General features: G+C 36.0%; 1 protein-coding gene across 2 annotated transcripts in view; it reads left to right on the top strand.

Annotated features, from left to right (window-relative positions):
* The first annotated feature begins 1,212 nt into the window (after positions 1-1,212).
* klhl13 (kelch-like family member 13) overlaps positions 1,213-11,678 on the top strand; it is a 77,641-nt gene continuing 67,175 nt past the window's right edge. The window contains exons 1-2 of one of the 2 annotated variants that reach the window (XM_073840980.1): positions 1,213-1,262; positions 11,336-11,413. In XM_073840980.1, coding sequence (XP_073697081.1) covers positions 11,361-11,413 — 53 coding nt within the window. In that variant the 5' untranslated portion in view covers positions 1,213-1,262; positions 11,336-11,360. Of the gene's footprint in view, positions 1,263-11,335; positions 11,426-11,678 lie in introns of both variants that reach the window. The other variant, XM_073840979.1, reaches the window with a different exon arrangement.

Here is an 11,678-nt window from a genome sequence, read left to right as displayed (position 1 = left end):
ATTTACACTACTACTCAAAAGTTTTTGTACAGTAGGATTTTTAAATAAGTCTCTTCTGCTCACCATCCTGCATTTATTTGATCCAAAATACAGCAAAAGCAGTAATATTGTGAAATATTTGTACTATTTAAAAAAAACTCTATTCTATTTGAATATACTTTAAAATGTAATTTATTCCTGTGATTTCAAAGCTGAATTTTCAGCATCATTACTTCGGTGTTTAGTGTCATATGATCCCTCAGAAATCATTTTAATGTTCAGAAGAACAGCATTTATCTGAAATAGAAATCTTTTGTAACATTCTAAATGTCTTTATCATCACTTTTGATCAGTTTAAAGCATACTTGATTATTAAATGTATTAATTTTGATAATCTCCCTCCCAGCAATTACAGATAAATGCTGATCTTTGGATCTTTATATTCATCAAAGAATCCTGAAAAAATCTACTAAACTGTTTTAAGTATTGATAATAATAATAAAAAAATGTTTCTTGAACAGCAAATCATCATATTAGAATGATTTTTGGAGGATCATGTTAAACTGAAGACTGAAGTAATGATGCTGAAAATTTAGCTTTGATCACAGGAATAAATTACATTTTAAAATATATTCTAATAGAAAACAGTTATTATAATTAGTAATAATATTTCACAATATTACTGCTTTTGCTGTATTTTGTCTCAAACAAAGGCAGGCTTGGTGAGCAGAAGAAACTTATTTAAAAAACAAAACAAAAAATGTATCACAATATAGCACAATGAACAATTCATTTAAATTATCAAAGTTTGGACAAACCACACTTAACTACAGTCGACAGCTGACGATTTTACTGTAATGTTGTCTTAATTGTGACATTATCTCATCCTGAATTGCTAATACCGGGTATGACGTAATACGATCTGTAGTACAATCTATTATTAGTATCTATTAAGTATATTAGTAAACAATACAGTGATGTCATGCAGAGCAGCGCTTCATATACATTGATATTTATACAGTTCCGTCCAATAACATCCCGACTATGGACGAACCAACCAATCACTGTGCGTATCCCTGCGCCATGAACTTCTTTTGGTAACGGAAGTTTTTAGTGTCAAGAATTGATTGACATGAACGCAGGCCAATCGGCAAGGCGTACGGCACGTATTCCCTTGAGGCTACAGCCAATGAAAAACAAGAGAGGAGGGGCTTTGTGAGGTCCATGAGTAGAGTGGATTTGGGGGTTTAAGAAGAAAACAAGGGTAAATTCCAGAGGTTGTGGTAAGTCGAAATGGCTTTTAAAAGTTTATTTGTTTAGTATTCTATTCGGCAAACTGACACATCAGTGGCATATACGTAAATATAAACAATAACCAATACGAAAAGTAGCTTGTTATCAGCTGAAGCTAAATGTAGCAGCAGAAGCAGAGCAGCGAATGGGGAGCCATGCTTCAGGTTTGGTCCTTTCTTTAAAAGAGCCGAGCTTTCAAGAACGGACAGAACCAGAAGCACTACATTCACAGCTCCCGATTCTGCCGCTGCCCTGGTGTCAGCGCGGGCGTAAGGCGGGTTCTCTGTGTGGTTAGTGTGTTAGTTCCCACATAAACATGAGCAGACATGTCGCCAAGAGTCTCTTCCACAAACCCAAACTCTGTGTCTGAACTAACAACTAGTACTACAAACACAATGCCCTAACAAAATGAAGTGCTGCTAACAAACAGATACCCTGTTTTATGTCATTTAAGGCCACTGTGATTATCTACTAGGTGTTTTGGCTGGACCCCTGCTGCTCTGTTGGTGACTAAAACCTGTTTTCCTTTTGTTTGTGTTTGGCTTCACTTTTTAACACGCATTTCACTTTTCTTTGTGCTGTTGTTATATAAATTAACTCGTTATATGTTGTTTTCAGAAGAGAAGCAGCTGTTTGAATGAATATAAGTGACTTAGTTTTATATATTTTTGATTAGAGTCAGATTAGAGTCCATACAGAAAACAACCTGAGGTTTTAAGCACAATCTAATCAAAGAACTCTTTGAACATGTTATCATATAGCTTTTGATCATTTCTAATTTCATTTTAGAAACTTTATATATTCAGCGGGTCATACTTGCTCCGGCTGTCAGAGTGTGACAAAAGTTGAGCTCAATTATTAAGAGCGTGATTCAGAGCAGCTGGGGGCTGTAAGGGCCACCATGTGCTCATATGCCATGACAACAGTAACATAACACTAATGGCTAAAAACAAGTCCTTCTACCAGGGGCCTCTGGCTGAAACCTTAATTTAGCGTATGTCTTGTGTTGTGTATTGTCCTGGCTGTATCATTTGTTGCTTTTATTTTATGTCAACGAAGCACATGGATTGAACATGACTAAAGGCACTTGTGAATTTTTTTAAAAAACTAAAGCCATTCAATGGAGTACATTGTTTATATTTGCCTCAGACTTGAACATATAGCTAGTAACAGAACTATGAATACTCATTTATGGGTCCTGTGACTACAGTTCCACTCTGCTTGATGGGGGGGGGGGCACATTTGTTAAGATATAGTTACAGCTTACAAATTCCATTATATAATTCCTATTTTTATTTATTTAACCTCTAATTTTGAGTCATGCTGCCTTTTAATTATAACGATGAAATAATGATACTTAGATGCCCATTTTATTTGTTCAGAAAGGTTATATAAACGGTACTTTACATATTTATTACATATTTACTTCTTTTATCAGGATACTTAAAAAGAGGAAAAAAAGGTGAGGGTTGTGAAAAGATTCTGTTAGATGAAGTGTGTGGTCCAACTTAAAATTTATAGTCTTTCTGAAGATCAGGCTGATTTGTTGTGGGCTGTGGTTTGTCACGCATAGTGTAGTAATGTGTCAGAAACACACATTTTGGTGACGCACGTTCTTTACGAGATGATTCCACACACTTTTCTCCTGTTTTAATAGTTGTATGACCTATTCAAGGTTGTATGCTTCATTTATGGAGATAGTTGAGTCATGTGACACTTTGTCAATGGCTAAAACGGCAGGTTGGTATGCGCTGGTATGGATTTTACGTATTGAATTTGACAGGGGTTATAAGGGGTCTGGTGCCGTCATTGCCGTGTTTAATCCAGCATTGATTTCCAACCTCACATTCAGTTCTGAGTGATGGCATGAACAACACAGTATCACATTACAGATGAAGAATAGCCTCTAATCAGAGAAGAAGGATGTTGGTCTAGGTGACCATAATGAAACGCACAGCAGGGTTGTTATAGTTAACGTTAAATGAAAAACAAAAGCATAGAAAGGTACTTGAAATAAACTTTAACTAAAATAAAATATAAAAACTGTTTTAATAGAAATTTGGAATGAAAATTTTCTGATAATTTACTCATCCCCATGTCATCTAAAAGGTTCATGTCATTCTTTTTTTAGTCGCAATGAAATTTTTTTTGTTGAAAACATTCCAGGAATTTTCTCCATATAATAGACTTCAATGGGCATCAGCGGGTTGAAGGTCCAAAACTGTTTCATTACAGCTTCGAAGGGTTCTACACGATCTCAGCCGAGGAATATAGGTCTTATCTAGCAAAGTGATTGGTCATTTTCTTAAAAAAAAAAAATATATATATATATATATATATATATATACACAGTGCCCTCCACTAATATTGGCACCCTTGGTAAATATGAGCAAACGTGGATGTGAAAATAAATCTGCATAATTTATCCTTTTGATCTTTCATTCAAAAAATTCACAAAATTCTAACCTGTCACTGAAGTAAATCAATAAAACCTAGGGGTGAAATCTCATTATGAAATAAATGTTTTTCTCTAGTTCACGCTGGCCACTATTATTGGCACCCAATTATTGCAACGTCCTTTTCTCAAGATAAGAGTTTTCTCCAACAATGTCTAATGAGTTTGGAGAACACCTGACAAGAGATCAGAGACCATTCCTTCATACAGAATCCCTTCCCAGCTTCATGTTGGTGGTGCTTCTCTTCAGTTTCTATACAGGGTTCAGGTCAGGAAACTGGGACGGCCATGGTAGAAGCTTCATTCTGTGCTCAGTGACACAATTTTGTGTTGATTTTGATGTTTGTTTTGGATCATCGTCCTGCTTTTAGTGTGAACCCAGCATTAATTTCATTTCGACTGAAGAAAGACAGACATGCTCATCTTGGATGACATTGGGGTGAGAAAATTGTTAGCAAATTTTTATTCTGGAAGTGAACGTCTCGTTTAACAAAATTATAGTGACAGTTATTTTGACAGTTGTGTCTCTTTTTGACCAGACAGAACGTTTTAGAGATTACCGCCACTCCAGATTTAAGTTTCGAAAAGGTTGATTAAATGAATACTACAGAGAGTGACTGTGTGGATGTATTGACATCGGAGGTTTTCTTGTCCAGCTCTGAAAGCGTGACTGACAGTTTTAAAAGCACATTAAAGTGTGTTTGGCAGAGTGAAACTATTAGTTCTTTGAAAGTCTGTAAGGAGACGTACTAAACCCGAACATCTTGTGAGGTTTGGGTTGTTTAGCACAGCTTATACTTGTTCTTCTTTGACCTCTGTCTGTTGCTAAGACACAGTGGTTGCCACGGCAATGAGGAAGAATTGTACAAGCCACTGAAGTGCTGAAATTCTTTCCATGGTGCCATGCTTCCAAACGTGCTCATCTTTACGGCCTGGGCAGAGTCATCTTCCGGGAATCAGGAACTCAAAACATGAATTGAACAAATGTTACCAGAGTGCAATGTATGATTTTTATGCGTAAGAGTTTATTTTTTAAGCGCTTGACTCTAGATGGCATGTGGAAAACGTTTCTTTACCCATTTGTGAGCTGTATGATTTCTAGGTAGGCTACAGGTTGTCATTGGTATTTTTTTTTTTTTTTTAGAAGCTATTGCATGTTCAGAAAGTATGTAATTGGATTCAACTTGTCAATAGCAGTTATTGATTCTCTGTGGTGGACATATAGCAACACAGCAAGGATGAGCCCTTTGCTCCCTTTAGTCTGGCCACACATTATTCTTACAGCAGTTTGCTTGTTGATCTTTGAGCTGTGCCCTGTTGTAGAATAAAGCTGTTGAAGACTCCAGCTGGTCGTTGAGATGGTCACAGCTGTAGCGAGTGTGTCTGTACAGAGTTGGCATTCAGCGTCTGTTGCTCAGCTTTGTTTCTTTATCTGTGAGACAGGACTGTGTAAAGTGGCTGATGATGAGGTATATCCTGATCAGACGGGCGAGAGGAAGGGGAGGGGGGCAGACAACGCCCCAAAATATGAGCAGCTAAATATTAATAGAAATGCCATATGCTCTACTGTTGCAAATACTCAGAGACAGAGCCAGTAAAGGAAACAGCTATAATGTAAAAAAAAAAATCTGCTGATATGTTGTGTATCTCTAAGTAAAATAAGTGAGTGGGTCAAGTTAGAAAGGTTTGTGCCATATGAAAATAGCCAAAACAGCATCAGAGTCATGCAATTAGGAAACAGGAAGGATATTTCTCATTTTGAGTGGACAAAAATTAGTCTAATGCAGAATGATCAATATTTTTTTCTGTCCAGCTGTAATTGTAAATAATAAATGCAACAGCTAAGTGAAATTTGTCAGCAGTATACTAGCATAGGGCTGGGCGGTATACCTTTTCATACCGAATACCGGTGTTTTTTTTTTTAATGATATTCATTTTTCATATACCCCAATACCGGTGAGTGTGCGTACAAAGCGCTGGGAACACGTATGTTGACGCAAACAGAAACCGCAGCTTGCACGTGCTTGTCTGAAGCAACACATCAGGTGTGGACGTATTTCAGTATATCTGAGAAAGACCTAGGGTTAGCGATTTGCAAAACTTGTAATGCCGAAATTTCAAGAGGGGGTGTGTCTGCAGTGATGAGACCAGAGATCGGCGCATTGTGCGCAGACAGATGTAGCTTTCAGTGAGAGAAAAACAATGGCTTTACGTTGGTGTTACGTCGCAATATTTTAAAGATATGTCTTTTCTATATACTGTATTTTTATTAATATTTATGTTTTAAAGCCAATGGATATCACACAAGCAACGTGGAAACTGATCAATATGTTAAAGTGAAAGTAAAAACTGACTTTCAGCATCTGATGTGCATTCTTTCAGACAATGAGAGACGATTATACTTCATATGCTGATATTAATTTAGTCCCTTAATATTTTTCTTGTGCCCCGAACATGGTGGGAAAAAAAAATAAAAAAGAAACGTATTTTGTGTAAGGTTTGTTTTTGAAAGTCTTAAATAAAGCTCTTAATTTCCATTGATGACTGCAGTGTTATTAGGGGGTTATGAAAGTCATAATTATGATTTCAGGTGGTCTAAAATGTGGGGACTGAAAGACAAGAATTGCGATGAAACTTCAAAAGGCTATCCATTGAATAAATATGAGCGCTGCACGTTTCAAAATCATTTGTTGCGCTACTTTGTATAGTACCATTCTGACAGCGCCTCCTGCTGGAAGAGAAACGCGTAGACTTGTAAATGTGAACTTGTGAAGAATGCACAATAAAGTGTTGTGTATTTTGACTGCAAATCATGAATTCTGATTTCTTCACCTCATTACAATTATGAGTGCCACTGTCACTTCTTTGTGAACAGCAGCATTTTGTGAGACCAATCAAACCTGGGTTAATACTAGTCCGGTCAATGTAAGCCAATATACTGCAGTAATTATTCTCTAATTTATTAGGAAATGTGGTTAACACCTAGTCATGCATGAAAAAAAAAAAATACCGTCATATACCGTGATACCGTATAATTTTGAAAAATACCGTGATATAAATTTTTGGTCATACCGCCCAGCTCTATACTAGCATATACACTACTATTCAAAAGTGGGCATCAGTGATATTTTTCTTTTTGAAGGGAATTATTACTTTTATTCAGCAAGGTTGAATTAAATTAAATATAAGGTTACAGAAAATATTTTTTTAACATTTCAAACTTTCTATTCATCAGAAAATATGTTTTTATGATTTCAAACTTTATATTCATCACAGAATACTAAAAAAAAAACCCTCGATTTTAAAAGTGATAATAATAAATGTTTCTTCTGCACCAATCAGGATATTATAATGATTTCTGAAGAATCATGTGACACTGAAGACTGGAGTAATGATGCTGAACATTACAGGAATAAATTGCATTTTAAATATATTAAGATAAGACAGAAAATTGTGAAATTTAGTAATTCACAATATTACTGTTTTACAGTATTTTTGGTCAAATATCACACTACACTGACTTTGACCAACAGTGACAGTTTACAGCATGTCACATTTTAAGACCAATTTATCATGTTTAGTCAGTAAAGACAAGCACCAGCCAATGCCAACAACAATTGTCACCCTGCTTTTATTCACATTTTGAAGTATTGCGTCAGAAACGAGTGATGGAAATTCGAATGCCGTATTTTTAGAAATAAATTAGCAAAAAAGTGTTTATGCTCGGTCACGGTAATTTTTGCCTTGTGCGAAAAAGGGTTTATGCAAATAAGTGGGAGATGGAAACGCATTTTGCGAATGAATTCCTCCCCACGGGATAACTAGACTAACCAGTGGGCCGATCTCATTGATTAGCATCTGAAATGCTGTCATGGTAATTCCTAAATGCCCAAACAAAATCTGTCATCAAAGTATTTCTGTATAAGTGCCTCCCAGATAGTGTTGTCACGGTACCAAAATTTCAGTATTCGGTACCAATACCATTGAAAATTCACGGTTCTCGGTACCAATTTCGGTACCAAAGCAAAACACAATAACATTAATTGAGCAACACACAATTTTTTATTAATAAACTTAAACAAAAATAAAATGTACAAAAAAACAGTGCCATTCTTTATACTTACGTAAAATTTTGTTAAAAGTTTTTCCACAGGTTAAAAAAGTATTTCAAGGATTGAAAACATTTTAGTAATTAAATAACATCTAAATAAATTACAGGCATAAAAAATGTAAAGAAGCTTCACCCAAACATTTTGTCATATTTCTGCTGCTGCTGAAAAACATCTGTAACCGTTGTCTGTTTTAGAGTTCGCTGGGGTCTTTCATGATCTTCCTCAATCTGCAACTGTAAAAAGAAAATATAATATACTTAAGTAAAGCAGTGGGCTAAGTCTGACCAGATGTGACATCAGATCATTGACACCAGCAAAAATATAAATTTTCAGTAAACCTCAGCTGTTATAATAAATTTAGATAAGATTACATATATTAAGACCAGTGTCTATCACAGATGAAAACTGCAGTATTAAAAACACTTTACAATTTTCATTTGTTAGATAACATGCCTTACAATAAACAGTAGTTATATGGCAATCTTCATGAGGTTAGGTTAATTTCAACATTTACTAATGCATAAAATCATATTAATCTGTTAAACATGAACAAACATGAATGATCATGTTTGTATTAAATAACATTCACAAACATGAATTAATGTTGTAAAAATACTGTAAGTTTATGTTAGATGATGCATGAATTTGATCTTATTGTAAAGTATTACCAAACTAAACAGGGAATAAAACGTGTTTTATTTGATTGTACTTTTATTCAATCCAAACTGCATTCATATTTATTATCAAAAAGCTTTTTAAATCTGCTAGAGTTAACGTTATACAGCCAAGAATAAGTCTAGAACGTTTTCTGACAGACGAATATTAAGGACATAAACATTGTTAACGACACTTTTGTACATTCTCTAACACACATATTTTGGATACACAGGTCATTTGTGTGTAAAAATAGTAAATACATCATGTCCTTATTTTTTTACTCTTAACAAAAGTCATAGGAGCGTTGTTTCAAATTCATTCATAAGGCCCAGCATATTAGCGTTAGCTGCGCTTATGCTAACGATTCACTACACAAACGGTGATGTTTATTTCAGTCTGACATTCAAATTAAAATATGCAATAATGCTCTAAATATGAAATTCAAATGAAACTTACCTTACTTGAACTCTTTCATTTGATGCCTGAGTCGGTCTTTGAGGTGTTTTAAGTTTGATGTGTTTCCTCCATTCGAGAGAAGCTAGACGACATCCTTTGCAAATAGCTTTTTGATGATCTATGAAGTTCGCCATGTTTAGCCGCAAATCCAAACTAATTGGAGCAAGCCTGGCTCTTCTTTGTCAACAAGTGGATTCAGAGCCACGGCATCAGCAGCGGCAGTTGAAGAGAGCGCAACCGCGCAGTGCGCACCTTTTGTATAGCGTATCAAGAACCGGGTCTACCGGATAGTCGGTACCACCGGTACTTAAGAAAACCTGGTACCGTAACGTTTTAATTTTTTTAGTACCGACTTGGTACCGAAGTACCGGGACTTTTGACAACACTACTCCCAGAACTGTCTTACACAAATGCGTTCCCAAACAGCAGCATCCACCACCGAAAGCAATGGTCGCATTTATTGTGTTTAGTCCGCAGGTAATTTAAAAAAATTATAATATTATGAGGCTTCTCCTACTTTTCTGGTATTTAGTGCCATTTTATCGGGAAGTGACAATTTGGACTTTGAATTGTTGGATGGAAACAGTGCTGCTTCACAAATTTTTTTATGCGATATTCCAATTTTGCGCATAAGGTAACCCTTGTGCGACCTTGTGGACATTTTTGTCCATATCAGTTTAGTTTTTTGTTATAAGTGTGCATGTGTTAATGCCAACTGCATAAATTTTGGCTCAGGTGTTTATTTTTATTGAAATTTTTAATATTTCACCATCATTTCCTTCAAAAAAATCAATTTTACCCTCTGCACAAAAAATACTCACACTCAGGACCTTAAGGACAAAAATGTCCACATTGAAACCCATTAAAACTGCAATTTGACTATAAAATTATCCAATATTTGCTAATAGGCATTCATTCTAACGGCAAGGCTTAAATTTTTTTTACTAGATTGTGCCATTTTTTTTCAAATTTGGCATATACATTAAAAGAAAAAAAATAGTCTAAAGGTGCGTTCACACCGGACGCGAATGAAGCGGCAAGCACGAGTGATTTACATGTTCAGTCAATGCAAAGACACGAATAGCCATCCTGCGGCGCGAATAGCGCGAATGAAGCGGCGCGCATTGAGCGTTTCAAGCGATTGCAAAAATCTGAACTTTGGCGAAAATCCGCGCCGCGTTAACCAATCAGGAGCTTGCTCTAGTAGTGACGGAGGCAGAAATCTGAAACAACAATGGAGGACAAAATCACAGTTGCTGTCTGTGGTTACTCGGAGCTGTACGATACATCTTTGTACTTTTATAGAAACAGGAATAAAAAGGATCTTGCTTGGAAGAAGAAGGGGTCGGACAATCTGGTAAGTTTTAAAAAACGCTCTTTACTCAATTTGACCTACATATATATACATATTGAGACTACAAGCAAGCTAAAGCTGGCAAATTGAGCTCATTCACCAAGCCCCTCCCATGACGCGAATTCGCGTCTGTTGTGAAGTAAATGTCACGCACGTATGACGCAAATTTCACGCACGAATGAAGCGAGTAAACTTAAATGTTCAAGCATCCAACTGCGCGCAAATAGCGCGATTTATTTGCGCAAGTCGCGTCCGGTGTGAACGCACCATAACACTACATAAATATAAATGCCTCAAAATTAATGTTGTTGTTCTTCACTGACACACACAAGAATCTAATAAGCAAAGAAAAAAAAATCTACTCAGCATTTAGTATATGGAAATTACTATTATTTTTCATTTTTCATAAAAAAAACACCTGTGGCATTATGCAAACAAACCAGCATTTAAAGGGTTACAGTTCTAAAAAATTAATGAATGTTTGGTATATATCGATAGAACAGATGCTGGTGGAAAAAATATTAATAAATCATATTTTTATTACAGTTTTTGGACATGGACATTTTTGTCAATTTTGCACCTATGTGTAACTTTTTTTTTTGAATGCACAAGGGTTAAGTTCACAACTTTGGATGAATATTGGCGAGAAACACAATGATCAGAACCCAGCATTTTTTGTTGTGTGACGTTGCAGTGTAAAGTGGTCAGACTTCTTTCAAAAAACATACAAATCTTTTAAACAGTGGTGTAGATTTCCTCAAAGGAAACACAAATCTGGTACATTTCCCAAAAACATAGCAAGCATGGCTCCAGTATTCTCAACGATCTATGATGCTTATGATTTGGGAAACTGGACTAAAGGCCACAAAATTGTGTCAATTGTGTCTGACCACATTGCAAATGGCCAAAGGCAGCTCTGTTTAAGTTTGTTCACCCACAGAATATAAGTCTATTAAATTAGATCTTGCCCTTATCTTGATTATTTCCATTTCTCTTAATGTTCCTGTCTTTCTGCTGATTTTTTTGAAGGTGTTCTGGGGTTTTGTGCCTGGGCATGGACCACCCTGTGCATAGAGGAGATACCATGTCCATTGGACTACACGACAGGTACTGTGCAATGTATGTCATCTCTTTCTTCTACACACATATACTCATACTTCAAGTTCTCTATACATCATCCCTGTGCAGAGACACACATGTTCGCATTTACCCTCTCTCCTGTCTGGACACCGTCCTCGTGGTTTGCTTTGTACATCTGTTTCTGTCATGAATGCTCTGAAGCTCTGTGAAGGACATCACTAAATCTGTGACATTTGTCCTGCTTTGTGTGTGTATTATACAGTCATCTCAAGTGGTTCAAACAGAAATTTTC

Source organism: Garra rufa, chromosome 5 (genome assembly GCF_049309525.1).
Source record: "Garra rufa chromosome 5, GarRuf1.0, whole genome shotgun sequence".
In the NCBI taxonomy this organism is placed as follows: Eukaryota; Metazoa; Chordata; class Actinopteri; order Cypriniformes; family Cyprinidae; genus Garra; species Garra rufa.
This window is presented reverse-complemented; position numbering and strand designations above follow the sequence as displayed.